The sequence below is a fragment of the Rattus norvegicus genome, chromosome 3 (assembly GCF_021556685.1).
Source record: "Rattus norvegicus strain SHRSP/BbbUtx chromosome 3, alternate assembly SHRSP_T2T, whole genome shotgun sequence".
Lineage (NCBI taxonomy): Eukaryota > Metazoa > Chordata > Mammalia > Rodentia > Muridae > Rattus > Rattus norvegicus.
In genome coordinates this window covers 52,650,313-52,667,813 of record NC_141536.1, presented here as the reverse complement: position 1 = coordinate 52,667,813, position 17,501 = coordinate 52,650,313, and the positions used below count along the sequence as shown (strand labels likewise).

Below are 17,501 nucleotides of genomic sequence, written 5' to 3'. Positions count from 1 at the left end.
CAATGAGAAGATCAAACCTAAGGATAATAGGTATAGAAGAGAGTGAAGACTCCCAGCTCAAAGGACCAGTAAATATCTTCAACAAAATCATAGAAGAAAACTTCTCTAACCTAAAAAAAGAGATACCCATAGGCATACAAGAAGCCTACAGAACTCCAAATAGATTGGACCAGAAAAGAAACACCTCCCGTCACATAATAGTCAAAACACCAAACGCACAAAATAAAGAAAGAATATTAAAAGCAGTAAGGGAAAAAGGTCAAGTAACATATAAAGGCAGACCTATCAGAATCACACCAGACTTTTCGCCAGAAACTATGAAGGCCAGAAGATCCTGGACTGATGTCATACAGACCCTAAGAGAACACAAATGCCAGCCCAGGTTACTGTATCCTGCAAAACTCTCAATTAACATAGATGGAGAAACCAAGATATTCCATGACAAAACCAAATTTACACAATATCTTTCTACAAATCCAGCACTACAAAGGATAATAAATGGTAAAGCCCAACATAAGGAGGCAAGCTATACCCTAGAAGAAGCAAGAAACTAATCGTCTTGGCAACAAAACAAAGAGAATGAAAGCACACAAACATAACCTCACATCCAAATATGAATATAACAGGAAGCAATAATCACTATTCCTTAATATCTCTCAACATCAATGGCCTCAACTCCCCAATAAAAAGACATAGATTAACAAACTGGATACGCAATGAGGACCCTGCATTCTGCTGCCTACAGGAAACACACCTCAGAGACAAAGACAGACACTACCTCAGAGTGAAAGGCTGGAAAACAGCTTTCCAAGCAAATGGTCAGAAGAAGCAAGCTGGAGTAGCCATTCTAATATCAAATAAAATCAATTTTCAACTAAAAGTCATCAAAAAAGATAAGGAAGGACACTTCATATTCATCAAAGGAAAAATCCACCAAGATGAACTCTCAATCCTAAATATCTATGCCCCAAATACAAGGGCACCTACATATGTAAAAGAAACCTTACTAAAGCTCAAAACACACATTGCACCTCACACAATAATAGTGGGAGATTTCAACACCCCACTCTCATCAATGGACAGATCATGGAAACAGAAATTAAACAGAGATGTAGACAGACGAAGAGAAGTCATGAGCCAAATGGACTTAACGGATATTTATAGAACATTCTATCCTAAAGCAAAAGGATATACCTTCTTCTCAGCTCCTCATGGTACTTTCTCCAAAATTGACCATATAATTGGTCAAAAAACGGGCCTCAACAGGTACAGAAAGATAGAAATAATCCCATGCGTGCTATCAGACCACCACGGCCTAAAACTGTTATTCAATAACAATCAAGGAAGAATGCCCACATATACTTGGAAATTGAACAATGCTCTACTCAATGATAACCTGGTCAAGGAAGAAATAAAGAAAGAAATTAAAAACTTTTTAGAATTTAATGAAAATGAAGGTACAACATACCAAAACTTATGGGACACAGTGAAAGCTGTGCTAAGAGGAAAACTCATAGCGCTGAGTGCCTGCAGAAAGAAACAGGAAAGAGCATATGTCAGCAGCTTGACAGCACACCTAAAAGCTCTAGAACAAAAAGAAGCAAATACACCCAGGAGGAGTAGAAGGCAGGAAATAATCAAACTCAGAGCGGAAATCAACCAAGTAGAAACAAAAAGGACCATAGAAAGAATCAACAGAACCAAAAGTTGGTTCTTTGAGAAAATCAACAAGATAGATAAACCCTTAGCCAGACTAACGAGAGGACACAGAGAGTGCGTCCAAATTAACAAAATCAGAAATGAAAAGGGAGACATAACAACAGATTCAGAGGAAATTCAAAAAATCATCAGATCTTACTATAAAAACCTATATTCAACAAAACTTGAAAATCTTCAGGAAATGGACAATTTCCTAGACAGATACCAGGTACCGAAGTTAAATCAGGAACAGATAAACCAGTTAAACAACCCCATAACTCCTAAGGAAATAGAAGCAGTCATTAAAGGTCTCCCAACCAAAAAGAGCCCAGGTCCAGACGGGTTTAGTGCAGAATTCTATCAAACCTTCATAGAAGACCTCATACCAATATTATCCAAACTATTCCACAAAATTGAAACAGATGGATCACTACCGAATACCTTCTACGAAGCAACAATTACTCTTATACCTAAACCACACAAAGACACAACAAAGAAAGAGAACTTCAGACCAATTTCCCTTATGAATATCAACGCAAAAATACTCAACAAAATTCTGGCAAACCGAATCCAAGAGCACATCAAAACAATCATCCACCATGACCAGGTAGGCTTCATCCCAGGCATGCAGGGATGGTTTAATATACGGAAAACCATCAACGTGATCCATTATATAAACAAACTGAAAGAACAAAACCACATGATCATTTCATTAGACGCTGAGAAAGCATTTGACAAAATTCAACACCCCTTCATGATAAAAGTCCTGGAAAGAATAGGAATTCAAGGCCCATACCTGAACATAGTAAAAGCCATATACAGCAAACCAGTTGCTAACATTAAACTAAATGGAGAGAAACTTGAAGCAATCCCACTAAAATCAGGGACTAGACAAGGCTGCCCACTCTCTCCCTACTTATTCAATATAGTTCTTGAAGTTCTAGCCAGAGCAATCAGACAACAAAAGGAGGTCAAGGGGATTCAGATCGGAAAAGAAGAAGTCAAAATATCACTATTTGCAGATGATATGGTAGTATATTTAAGTGATCCCAAAAGTTCCACCAGAGAACTACTAAAGCTGATAAACAACTTCAGCAAAGTGGCTGGGTATAAAATTAACTCAAATAAATCAGTTGCCTTCCTCTATACAAAAGAGAAACAAGCCGAGAAAGAAATTAGGGAAACGACACCCTTCATAATAGACCCAAATAATATAAAGTTCCTCGGTGTGACTTTAACCAAGCAAGTAAAAGATCTGTACAATAAGAACTTCAAGACACTGAAGAAGGAAATTGAAGAAGACCTCAGAAGATGGAAAGATCTCCCATGCTCATGGATTGGAGGATTAATATAGTAAAAATGGCCATTTTACCAAAAGCGATCTACAGATTCAATGCAATCCCCATCAAAATACCAATCCAATTCTTCAAAGAGTTAGACAGAACAATTTGCAAATTCATCTGGAATAACAAAAAACCCAGGATAGCTAAAGCTATCCTCAACAATAAAAGGACTTCAGGGGGAATCACTATCCCTGAACTCAAGCAGTATTACAGAGCAATAGTGATAAAAACTGCATGGTATTGGTACAGAGACAGACAGATAGACCAATGGAATAGAATTGAAGACCCAGAAATGAACCCACATACCTATGGTCACTTGATTTTTGACAAAGGAGCCAAAACCATCCAATGGTAAAAAGATAGCATTTTCAGCAAATGGTGCTGGTTCAACTGGAGGTCAACATGTAGAAGAATGCAGATCGATCCATGCTTATCACCCTGTACAAAGCTTAAGTCCAAGTGGATCAAGGACCTCCACATCAAACCAGATACACTCAAACTAATAGAAGAAAAACTAGGGAAGCATCTGGAACACATGGGCACTGGAAAAAATTTCCTGAAGAAAACACCAATGGCTTACGCTCTAAGATCAAGAATCGACAAATGGGATCTCATAAAACTGCAAAGCTTCTGTAAGGCAAAGGACACTGTGGTTAGGACAAAACGGCAACCAACAGATTGGGAAAAGATCTTTACCAATCCTACAACAGATAGAGGCCTTATATCCAAAATATACAAAGAACTCAAGAAGTTAGACCGCAGGGAAACAAATAACCCTATTAAAAAAATGGGGCTCAGAGCTAAACAAAGAATTCACAGCTGAGGAATGCCAAATGGCTGAGAAACACCTAAAGAAATGTTCAACATCTTTAGTCATAAGGGAAATGCAAATCAAAACAACCCTGAGATTTCACCTCACACCAGTGAGAATGGCTAAGATCAAAAACTCAGGGGACAGCAGATGCTGGCGAGGATGCGGAGAAAGAGGAACACTCCTCCATTGTTGGTGGGGTTGCAAACTGGTACAACCATTCTGGAAATCAGTCTGGAGGATCCTCAGAAAATTGGACATTGAACTGCCTGAGGATCCAGCTATACCTCTCTTGGGCATATACCCAAAAGATGCCCCAACATATAAAAAAGACACGTGCTCCACTATGTTCATTGCAGCCTTATTTATAATAGCCAGAAGCTGGAAAGAACCCAGATGCCCTTCAACAGAGGAATGGATACAGAAAATGTGGTACATCTACACAATGGAATATTACTCAGCTATCAAAAACAACGGCTTTATGAAATTCGTAGGCAAATGGTTGGAACTGGAAAACATCATCCTGAGTGAGCTAACCCAATCACAGAAAGACATACATGGTATGCACTCATTGATAAGTGGCCATTAGCCCAAATGCTTGAATTACCCTAGATGCCCAGAACACATGAAACTCAAGACGGATGATCAAAACGTGAATGCTCCACTCCTTCTTTAAAAGGGGAACAAGAATACCCTTGGCAGGGAATAGAGAGGCAAAGATTAAAACAGAGACTGAAGGAACACCCATTCAGAGCCTGCCCCACATGTGGCCCATACATATACAGCCATCCAATTAGACAAGATGGATGAAGCAAAGAAGTGCAGACCGACAGGAGCCGGATGTAGATCGCTCCTGAGAGACACAGCCAGAATACAGCAAATACAGAGGCGAATGCCAGCAGCAAACCACTGAACAGAGAATAGAACTCCCGTTGAAGGAATCAGAGAAAGAACTGGAAGAGCTTGAAGGGGCTCGAGACCCCATATGTACAACAATGCCAAGCAACCAGAGCTTCCAGGGACTAAGCCACTAACTAAAGACTCTACATGGACTGACCCTGGACTCTGACCTCATAGGTAGCAATGAATATCCTAGTAAGAGCACCAGTGAAAGGGGAAGCCCTGGGTCCTGCTAAGACTGAACCCCCAGTGAACTAGACTGTTGGGGGGAGGGCGGCAATGGGGGGAGGGTTGGGAGGGGAACACCCATAAGGAAGGGGAGGGGGGAGGGGGATGTTTGCCCGGATACCGGGAAAGGGAATAACACTCGAAATGTATATAAGAAATACTCAAGTTAATAAAAAAAATGAAAAAAGAAAGAATAGAAGAAAGGGAAGGTACTTAAGGGAGAGCAGCAAAGAGAAGAAGAGAGGCAGTTTTATGGACAGAGTTTTACCAACAGGTTGAAGAGGGAAAAGCTAGACACAGGTGAGATAGAAAGAGACAGAATGAGGAGGAGTCAGAAAATCAGAACAGAGTTCCAGAGTTAGTTTCAGGCTAAGTAGAGCGAAAAATCAGAGGCCGAGAGAGAAGCCAGATGGAATCAGTAAGCTTGGAGAGGAGTTTGAGCCAGAAGAGCTGAGTTGAACCAGCCAGCCAGAGTTCAGAAAGAACTAGAAAGGGTGAGCTTATTCAGCAGCAAGCCACAGAGGTGAAAAATTCTTGGTCTAGATAAGATCTCATGGAGACTAGAAGCTTCCATGACTGGGACTAGGTTAGCAGGCCAAGGCAGCAAATGTCTAAGGGGACAACTATATCAAGTGAACAAAGGTAGTTCAACAAAGTCAACTTAGCTTCAAAGAAAACCATGTTCCTTCACTGTAATTCAGATTGCACACTGTGATAATCTTTTGTACCACTATGAGGTCACCTCATGAGTTCAATCAACATATTCTTATGTCTACTCCAGTTAACAGAATACAACCATTGGATAAGAATTCCTAAATTTCTATATTGGAATGAAGTACACAAGGATGGCACTCTTTGTGACCAAATGTCAACCATCCTTTTCTGGAAGGCATCATTTTCTTATACTAGGTAACGGAGGAGTTGGCCTTATAACTCAGTGCTTTCCTACAGTGTAAATATTAAAGTCAGTCAAAAGAAGGAAAAACTACATTTTTGACATTGCAGATACTGAATGTCAAAAGGAATCAATAAAATTTTATCTGATAGGGATTATTATCCAGCCCACAAGCACAACTTGCTATTACTTTATTATGTAAGGAGGCATATGCATGTGATACAAAGATTCAATTCGAAATTTCTACTGATTTTAAAGGGAAAACTTCATAAAACTTGTATGAATATTCTAATTTCTGTGTATATTTCATTTTTATAATTAAATATTAAACATTATAGATTGTGCAGTCAACTATAAAATTTTATTCTACTGGACCTATGGTCCATTATTAAACAAATACTTTAAATGAGAATTTTAAATTAAAGAATTACATACCAATGGCTGGCTGTTCTCACTGCCATTTCCCCCATTCTGGTCTCTGGATTTCACATACAAGTTTGGTTTTTCTGAAAACCCAAACATTTAATAAAAAGTATAAAGAAAGATTCAATAAATGACAGTGTTCATAACAACACAGAAGAGCAAAATGACACAGTAGATAACAGTACTTGGTGCCAGTTCTGATGACCAAGGACCAACACAGTGAAAGGAGAGAGCTGACTCCTTCAAGATGCATACATGTGCTCCTGTCACCCCTGTACATTTATTATGTACAATAAATAAATGGAAAAATACATATGTATAAAGTTTAAAATCAAAATTTTATTATCAAAAGAAATTAATTAAACTTATCATTACTTGACTGTTATTCCCTTTTCTTGGTATGTATTTGTCAACAAGTATTGGAAATAACCAAACCCATCGGTATTTTACTCGGACAGACACTACACTACATCATGTTCAGAAATAGGATGGTATCAATGAACCAACCCTCAAAGACAACATTTTTAAATCCCACAGAAATATTCAAACTCACTGTGTACACCACTTTCTGTCTCAGCCCTGATGTCTAAACAACCTGCATTTGACTCATCTTGAATCCTCTTCCTTTCCCCTTCATCTATGACCATGACGCACCCTCCATCTGCAAACCTGTCCATATTTCTATGAAGCTTCTTTCCTTCCTTAAGACTCAGCCACAGTGGGAAGTCATCACTTACTGTGGCAGTTTTATTCTATTAGAGCAAGCATCTCTTTTGTGTTCTTTAGCATTTTATCATCTTTTTTATTGTTACTCTGATGCTTGAAATTTACAATAGTGTTGCACACCTACTTCTTTCTTTCCTAGACTTGGGGAGGGGAGAGCCTTTAATATTCTTTCCACATGTATGATCATGAATTTGTTTCATTTTCCTAGTACTTCTCATACTTCATGCATTTCTTATTAATTTTCCTGTTTGCACTGTTCATTATAACTCAATATTACTCAGATGGACAAGTATTTTGAAATAGACTTAAAGTGACATTCCCATTTGCAGCCTATGCTGAGCTTGACAGCAAGCTTATTACCATATGAGTTCTATTTGAACTCTTTGTATATGTAATAAATAATTCTCATTGGCTCATGGCATATACCAGGGTCCTACCTGAGTAATTACTCCACCAAATTGCTTTGAACTAAATAGAGTTCTGACCTTTCGTTCGTCCACTTGCCACATTTTCTCCTCTCTGATCTGCAATCTCAGGTAAATGAGCAATATCTTTCTGTGCGAGGGGCTCAGAGACGATCTGTCGAAATCATTTTAATGAGAAAGATTTTAATGAGGATTTCTCGTGCATTACTGGAAAAGACAGCTTAGTTTCTTATTTCAAAACAGCAACACTGGAAAACCAGGGATGGTTTTAAACTCAAACTATTGAGTAGATTGCCTCACAAGGTGGTCTACATCACGACGATTCATTTTCATGTACCTATAGATTACTACATAAACCAAGCATGAAAGGCTGGAGGAAACATATTTATCAATGGTATATATCAACAACGGATAGTTTTGTTAAAACTGAGATAAAATTATACATTGTTTTTCTCTGGAAGATATTATGTATATAATATTTAAAATGTAAATTTAAAAGATCTTAACATATATGTTATATATAATAGAATATATAATGTTACCATTTTAACATATATATATGTTAAAATATATATATGTATATATATATATGTTGGAGTGATGTTTTTGTACACTCTGTTAAGATATGTATCTTTCCATCCTTGCCTTCTAAGGCATCTTCTGATTGGCTAAAATAAACAGCCTGTGGCCTATAGCAAAAGGTAGAATAATAATGTGGCTCTTCCAGACAGGGAGATGAACTCTGGGAAAGAGACATGGAAGTTTTGCTACCAAGACATAGGGGAAGTCAGACGTGCAAAACTGGGGAGAGGTAACCAGCCTATGGCAGAACTTAGATTAATATAAATAGGATAATTTAGTTATGAGAGAGTTGGAGCCAAGCCCAAGCTAAGGCCAAAAGCTATTAAATAAATATATACCTCTGTGTCATTATTTGGGGACTGCAGCAGGTATAGAAAAGTTCATCATCGGGGTTGGGGATTTAGCTCAGTGGTAGAGCACTTGCCTAGCAAGCGCAAGGCCCTGGGTTCAGTCCCCAGCTCCGAAAAAGAAAAAAAGAAAAGAAAAGAAAAAAAAGTTCATCATCACGCACGCACGCGTGTGTGTGTGTGTGTGTGTGTGTGTGTGTGTGTGTGGTGTGTAATAGATACACGTTAAAATATTTAAAATTCTTAATTCATCTGACAGTTTCATATATTAATGAACAAATATCTTTCTGCCTCTCATACTCCTCTCTCACTCTTCCTCATCCCCTTCCTTTTCTACTGAAACCCATATTCTCAGCAACCTCTCACGATGCTTTCCGCTGCCCTGAATTAGGGTTACCTGGTTGAGTGTAGGTGGGTAGTTATTTACTGAGGCAAGGTCCCAGTGTACGTAAAGAAATATACCCTAAGATACACCCATGAAGCAAATGACACCCCTTTCTAAACAATTGTTTACTGCCAACAATGTCTGTCATGGACATAGGCAACCACTTCAGATTGGATTTTGGCTCACTCAGTAGGAAGGTACTCATGTCTGATCTGCGAGCCTGGTAAAGAGTCCATTACTAGAGAGATACTCTGTCTGAGGGGAAACTTACTGATGTGCTAAGTGGTCATCTTTTCAATCTGCCTTTTAAATATTTATGCTGATACCCATAAAGAAGTGTTACACTTAGTCTTTACTAAAGAGACTAATTACTTCTATGGACAAAAACTAATACAGAAACAAGCAAGAGTTTTGATATTGGTGGAGTGGTGAGCCCCAAATGGAACACCTATGTAATCCCTTTCAAAGTTCAAGGAACATGGCAGAAGAGGGGGCAGGAAGAATGTAAAAGGAAGAAAATGTACAAAAAAAGAATACATTTTTAAAGAAACATATTAAGTAATATAGTGTGCTACAGTAATAGTCATTTAGAATTTCAATGAGTGAAGTCGTTTTCAGGGAAAATAAGATATAGTTTATAAAAAATAATATGCCACATTGAGATTAAAGAAAACATCATACTAATTTTTTCCAATAGATAAAATGGGAATAAACTACTTAGGTACCTGGGAAGATGGCTTGGTGGAGAGACATCTTTCTGTGCAAATATAAGTCCCTTATTTCAAAATCTTAGTAACCTATAAAATCCCACTCTGGTAATGAATGCCTGGCCATGGGTCAGCATGAGCCTGGCGCTGTGTGCAGCACCAACATGAGGCTAGTTGGAGTTTGTCTATGTCCACATGTCAGCAGGAGACCCTGTATCCAGGGAGCAGCAGAGTGGATAATGCAGGACTCCTGTGATCCTCCTCGCCATTCTATATGTGCCCAGGAGCATGCAGGGGGCACAGACACAAACACATGCAGCAACCCACACACATCTCTCTCACACACTCCCATACAGTGAAATCCTAAGTATTGATAGATAAATGTTATAAGAACAATATTTGATTAAAGTGACCAAGTGTTAAATTACATTTATAATAGGTTTTGTTAAAACATTGGATACGGTGCAGACCTGCTATGGTTTCTTTTTTTCTTTTTTCTTTTTTTTTTCGGAGCTGGGGACCGAACCCAGGGCCTTGCGCTTGCTAGGCAAGCACTCTACCACTGAGCTAAATCCCCAACCCCCTGCTATGGTTTCTTATTCTTTTTTGAAGTTCTTCCTTCTCAGCATATGCATGTTTATTTTTTATTAAGAGTTGTAATGATACAGACCTTAAATTTCCATTTCCTCACATATATGTATTGCTTACCTATATAAAGTTAGCTGTGACGAGATTTTTTTTCTACTCCTTTTTTTTTTCTACACCAGATATTGTGACTCTCTGTTTCCATCCTCAGTGTCATCATCCTAGATGTTGGTGTGGTTGATGTGTTCTGATTCATCAATGCACAGCTTAAATCGCGCACAGCTATCTGCTCTCATCGCAGAATTCTATTCCAACTTCCGCATAAGAAGAGCTACAAGCTACATTGATGGTCTTTGTCCTAATACTTTGTGTTTTCTTCATATTAAGCATGTAATGTGACTTACAAGTGTTTACAGCTAACTGATTTTTCTATCTTGTCATCTTGTCAAAGACTTACATACTTAGTGTGTAATTTCTACCACAGAGGGGATATGCAGTAGAAGACGTTTATTTAATGCCAAAATAGTCCACCATATTCAGGAATACTCCAAGCAGAGTTAGAATGCAGCATGTGCTACTAAATACTTTTCTTAAAAATGAACACATCAATATGAGCGACCTATAATGTACAAAATGTACGTATATTGTACTCTAATGTACAAAATGTATGTATATTGTACTCTAATGTGCAAAATGTAATGCACCGTACTTTGATACTATTTGACAATTTAAATAAATAAATATTTAGTTTAATTATTCCACTAATCATTGAAATCAAGATAAGTTAGAAAGCTATCTTTTTTTTTTTTGCATTGAATTGCTTTTTCATTTTTTTTCTTTTTTTTTTCTTCTTTTTTCTTTTATTGGACTTTAAAAATTTACATTTCAAATGTTATCCCCTTTCCTGGTTTCCACTCCAGAAACCCACTACCCCCCTCCCACTGCCTCTATGAGGATGCTCCCCCACCCACCCACTCTGTCCCATCTCCCCGCCCTAACATTCTTGTCCACAGGACCAAGGGCCTCTCCTCTCAGTGATGCTCAACAAGGCCATCCTCTGCTACATATGTAGGTGGAGCCATAAGTTCATCCCTGTGTTCTCTGTGGATGATGGTTTCGTCCCTGGGAGCTCTGGGGGTGGGTCTGGTTGGTTGATATTGTTGTTGTTCTTATGGAGTTGCAAACACTTTTAGCTACTTCAGTCCTTTCTCTAACTCCTCCATTGGGGACCCCGTTCTCAGTTCAATGATTGGCTTCAAGTGTCCACCTCTGTATTTGTCAGGTTCTGGCAGAGCCTCTCAGGAAATAGTTATAACAGGCTCATGCCAGCACGCACAACTTGGCATGAAGAAAGCTATCTTTTATATGCTCACTCCCAAATACTCCAATGTATATTAAGAAGCACCACAGTAGATATATGTGCCTGCTTTCTTCATCAATGGACATATGAAAGTCATCTGGAGATCATAAAGAAAGGCTTCAACGTTTTGGAAATACTGACAGGTAACCTGGAAATAGAAATCTTGACTGACTGGGAATAATCATCATTTAACACTAATAAAACCCCATAAGAACAACAATACCAACCAACCAGAGCTCCCAAGACTTAAACCACCATTCAAAGAGTACACATGGACAGACCCATGGCTCTCTAAGGGCACCACATACATCTTCTTTATGATTTCAAATGCTAGCATCTGGGCTGATATTTTTGCTGGTAAAATGTCTATAGCGGAAGAATGAGGGCTTGAGTCAGTATCCACACAAAAAGCAAACGTGGCACCAAGTTTCTTTGGAGTCCTGGGAGTATTCTAGCCAACTGTTGAGATCAAATTCAGTGAGAGACACTGTCGCAATAAAGAGTGTTGTAAATGTGACTTTTATTTGCCCGTAGTAATTATGATCTCAGAGGCTTAGTGTTGAAAAGCTCACCCTTTCTAGCTCTTTCTGAGCTCTGGCTGGCTGGTTCAACTCAGTTGCTCTGGCCCAAACTTCCCTCCTGGATGAAAGATTTAATGTGGCTTCTCTCAGCTTTTCACTGAATTGCTCTATTTGGCCTCAAACTAACTATGGCAATTTGTTTTAATCTTCTGGCTCCTGATTCTCTGGCTTCATCTGCCTCATTGAACTGCATGAACTCATGAACAAAATCACCTCCACCACACTGACTTGCAACTGACTCTCCCTGCACTGCTCTTAAGTAGCTTCTCTTCCCTGTCTTGTTTTCATGAAGGTTGGGTATATCCTAGCTCTGACTCATTCTGCCAAAGCTTTGTCACTCTGCCTCTCGATTAGATGTCACTTTCAAACATGGCTGTGCTCTCCTACAAACAAATTTTACCTTCATTGTTTGGGATTATAGGTGTGTACTAAGGGCATACTATTCCAGTCAGTGGGATTAAAGGTGTGTTGTTCTAGCCTGTTCACACAGACCTAGAATGTCTTTGAATGTGATCTCTTTTCAGAGCAGCCATGTTGCTAGATTAAAATTCTTCTGCAGTGTAGAATAATAGAATTGACCTTTACCTTCACGGGCAAGTACACGTGTACCTGCCATACATTTGTCTTCTCTCTTCTCTCTCCTTCTTCCTATTTCTGTCTCTTTCTCTCTCTCTCCACAACCCACCCTCCACTAATAGAAAACATTAATATTTTTTTAAAAATACATATTGATATCTTAACTATTATTCATGTTATTGAACTTAATTACTAGGGGCTCAAGTAATTTTCTGAAAGAAATTTGACAGGAAATGAAGGAATGGTGTTTAGCCTTAACCACATACAGACTCTAAAATATTTTAATACTAAATGTTGAAATATGATCACCGTTCTGCAATATAATCTAATGTAATTTTATTTGCATATGTTATCTTCTTAAAACTACATTAAAACCTTCAATTTAAATTATTATATACCAATGACTGAACACTTACATGGCTATCACAGTTTTGATCATCTTCTGTTGATGTCTCTTCGTAGCATGGACCTGTTGACAAATGTACATATTTAAGTAAAAAATTACAACTAAATGGCAGATAGGATGAATATATTTTATTAAAATAGAAATAAGTAAAGGTAAGTATAAGAATCATAGTTTTATTTGTATATGTTATAGGTTCAATTATACATAATCTTTAGTGGACTTAACTTTTTTTACAAGATATTTTTATTAGTTTTCAAAGTATTATATCTTAGTGACACTCTACTAGAGTTTAAATAGTTAAAATAATATAAATAATATGGAGATAATGTGGAATAACTTCATGAATAGGTAGAAAACAATTAAATTTGATTATGGTGTGATAGGATTTATTTATATTTCTTTTCAAACTTTTTAAAAATTATATTCGACTTCATGTATGTAAAGTAAGATTTTACTTTTATTTCTGTCTGTATATCTATCTGTCTGAGGGTATACCAAGTGTGTCATGTCCCTAGACACAGATTCAATGTCGATATTTTCATGAATTACTATAACTAAACATCAATGCCTACTGACATGTATTGGTTCTCATGATTTTCATAAATAGTATTTCAATGGGTACTTATAAAATACATATCTTACCTTTCTTCTCTATGGTAGTGTTATTTTGTCTTCTTTGATCTGTAGTAAGAGCTAAATCAATCGTATCATGCTTCTGTGGAAGGCACTCAGAGATTATCTGTTAAAATGAATATAAAAATAAGTAGTAGGACATATTTGAGTCCTTCATTTCAGAAGCAGCTAACCTGGTTCATAAAGGAGCATTGGCCCTATGCCATTTAGAGAGAACCTCATAGGCATTACAATATAAGGTCTAGCTTCTGTTGTCATATGGCTGCCCTTTTTAATGTAGAAAACCAGAAGAAACATTTTTTTATACAACAGCGACTGCCAACACATGTCAACTAGTAAAGAAATATTGACGATTATTTATGATGATAATTTAAAAATAAAAACATTGCACACACAGTAGACACACAAAACACAAATTTCACTCTCAATTTAGAATTTAAATGAACGTATTTTAGCTTCTCATAATTCTTAGCGTCTTCATATATTTAAAGCTGAATGGCAACTTCATTCTGTTACCAAATATTTTTCTGAAAGTTGTTTAAACCTCGATATGTACAAACTTCATAATATGCTAAAGAGTTCAAATCAAAATAGGCATTCTTCACATGTTTAACAAACATTCTCAAGTAAAATACTTAACATACCAATGACTGAACTTCTTCCTGGCTGTCATGCTTTCGCTGTTTCTCTGTTGATTTTACTACTTCCCCTGGTTCTGCTGATAAATGGATGCATTTAAGTATAATGAACTGAAATACTGTGACAAATTGACTATGTTCCAGTGGAAAGCCACACATTCAAGAATGCTTGGGCAGCATAGATTGGTCTTAACAGGTTAAAAAAACACACAAAGTTAGGTGTGTGGAGAAGAGGATGGATCTTTGGAAGAGTAGGATGAGGATGAGGAATATGAATAAAACATTTTGCTTCTCAGAGAAATAACAAAACAGGTCCCTAGGGATTGATATGTTAAAATTGTCCACAGTCAAACATAACAGACAAAAGGCATGGTAGAAGAAGAAATAGTAGCAGGATATGCACATACAAGTTTACTTATGACAAAAGTTAAAATCAAGATATGGGCTGGAAATGAAGGACTGCTTATAGAAATATTCAGGACTGAAAACTGTTAATTACCTTTTAGAACAAATTGAACTATTGCTAAATAAATAAATGTACAACATACTGGGCCCAGGAAGGCTACTCTCCAACCATCACCCCTTCAAAATTGCAAGAAATGAGATAAAACTAAAATAGTAATATGATCAACTTCACGAAATGTGAAATTCAGTTTTCTGTGTCACAACATTCTACATGGATGTAACACAAATAACTTATTTTGAATCTTCTCTTTTTGGTGTAAGGAGCTCCTGATGAAGGATGAGGAGGGCTGGTGATAAAAAGCACATTGGTAAAACATGGATATTGTGTATGCATGAAATGTCAAAACAAGTAAACAAGCTCTTGCTCTCTTGCCCTCTCCCCTTTGTCCCTTCTCTCCCCATTTGTCCCCTTCCCTCTTGACCGATCTTTGTTCCTCCCCTCTTCTACTCTTCTCTCATTAAACCTTTCCACATGGAAAAAAATAAAATAAGCTAGATGATTTGACATCATAGTTTAGATTGATTGCTTACATCGTCCCAATAGAATGTGTTTATCTAATAACTATAGATTTAATAACAAAGAGAATTTATATGCAAAGTACAATTTTTCTTAGTGCTCCTCATCTTATTTCAACTTTTTTGCTTCCTAGAAACAACTCAGAATCCAAATTAATAGTTATTCCTTTGGTTCTGTTGTGCTTCAAATTATACAATGGATTTTTAAATATAGATTTCTGATAGCTGCACTTCATAGTACACGGTTGATTGAGGAGAAACCTCTGGAAGAGGAAAGCAAAAATCCAGAAATCAAAATTTGATAAATCAAAATATGAATACTTTCTTTGAATGTAGTTTTTACTCTTAAACTATGTTCTCTATTTTATTTATTCAATTTCCATTTTTAAATCTACTGTTCATCATCATATTCACAACCTAGGATAAATAATATATTCCTAAGTGGAATTTTTTAGTGGCCATGATGTACTTGACATGGTACAACTTCTTCTGTGGCTTTCTCTTTTCCAGCTCCCTTATTTTGGCCTATATGATATTAACCTAAGAGTTAATCCTTGATGGATATTGATTAATGCTTATATATGACTAATCACTCACGTTCCTACATATAACAAGAACATCAAACATCAGTCAACAGGATTGGAGATTTCAATGCTTAATATCTCCCCAAAAGCAAAGAGGAGAAGATGATGTGCATCGTCTTCCTGACAGCATTACATATTGGAAGGTCAGTTACCTTCTCTGAATTTATAGTACCCTATTTTCATTTCCTAAGGAATTTCACTAAATCAAATACACATTCTTCCCTGCTCTCTTTTTTTCTTTCTGGTGCTTCACAACTGTTCTCACCTTTCACTCCCCTGTCTTCCCGATACTTTAGTGCTCTTCAAATATTACAACCCTGTAATTTATTGAGCAATTCGACTACTTTAGCGATAGACTGCATTTCACACTTGCCGAAAATGGCTTAAATATTATTCTCATAGTCATTTAATCTACTTTATGATAGAAATACACAAATATCTTTATTGACTAGTATTGTCATGACAATTTCTTCAAAAAGCTATTCATAAAATAAAGATTTTACCATTCATTTCTAGACTTGTATCATTTTCTTTTCTTTGATGCACAGTGTTGTCTAAGTGACCCGGATTATCTCTTGTTGAACGAAGTGCAGAAATGATCTGTGGAAAAATAATATTAAAAATTAGTTAACTATCCTTTTCTCCTCTGTAAAGCGATGAGAGCACTAAATAGGGGAAATACTTCATCAGAATACACAGTTTTGAACAGAACACTTTAGACACGCTACCAAATTACAGTCCAACTTTAGTCCTTTTATAGGCACTGACATGACAGTCAACATGAAGGCCAGCATAGATATGAGTATGTGTCAAAAATACGAGAAAAAGATGCATTTAAGATTATTTGTTACAAAAAAAGATTATTTGTTACTAGTATAAAAATGAAATACACACTACACAGTATATACACAACACAAAAATAATACCTCTACCTATGCAAAAACTCATTTTTAGATTTCTCAAACTAAAATTGCCACATCATATATTTTAAACTCTCATCTATAACTAAAGAACTCACAGTTTAATGCAGCATTAATAGTTTACTTTATTAACCTTGTAGGATGACTCGTAGACATTTAGTATTACTGCCACAAAACTGAGCAAAATGTTTCTTATTGTGAATGCTTATTGTAAGACATAAATACCTTCCTATTGTCATAGAAATGCTAATTAAATTAAATATATAGTATGATAATAAATCTCCAAATGGAAAATAATCATTATCAATACAACTGATACAATGGAGTATTAAGCAATTACAAAGGTAAAAAAAACCTTTGCAATAATCGTGGCCAATTATTTTTATAAGAAAATTGTGCATGTAATTTTATTGTCTTACAATCTCTAGTTTCAAACTAAAACAGTTTTAGATGAGTTCTCAGTATGAAACTTTACATACCAAAGTTAGGACTTTTTCATTCTCATTACTCTTCCTAGGCTTGTCTGTTGATGCCATTTCTGTGTTTGTAGCTGTTGATAAATAATGATATTTAACCAATTTTAAGTGCAATGCAATGAGTCATATTATCAGTGTTATGGAGAGATCAATACAAGAGTTTAGACACAGTTAAATTGGAATTTCAAGATTCATTTTTCCCAAAGAACACTTTCAAGTACTCTAAATCTTTAGTTGAAGCTTTAGCATTTTATGAGATAGCTGTGGTTGTGTAAGAGTTAAATATATTCT

General features: G+C 36.6%; 1 protein-coding gene across 1 annotated transcript in view; it reads right to left on the bottom strand.

The window, feature by feature from the left end:
* 4932414N04Rikl (RIKEN cDNA 4932414N04 gene like) overlaps positions 1 to 17,501 on the bottom strand; it is a 240,381-nt gene that overhangs the window by 74,107 nt on the left and 148,773 nt on the right. The window contains exons 57-63 of the mRNA XM_087654922.1: positions 17,214 to 17,284; positions 16,318 to 16,414; positions 14,256 to 14,329; positions 13,621 to 13,717; positions 12,989 to 13,041; positions 7,510 to 7,603; positions 6,311 to 6,381 (exon numbers count right to left, since the gene is read on the bottom strand). Of these exons, the coding sequence (XP_087511048.1) occupies positions 6,311 to 6,381; positions 7,510 to 7,603; positions 12,989 to 13,041; positions 13,621 to 13,717; positions 14,256 to 14,329; positions 16,318 to 16,414; positions 17,214 to 17,284 (557 nt within the window). The remainder of the gene's footprint in view (positions 1 to 6,310; positions 6,382 to 7,509; positions 7,604 to 12,988; positions 13,042 to 13,620; positions 13,718 to 14,255; positions 14,330 to 16,317; positions 16,415 to 17,213; positions 17,285 to 17,501) is intronic.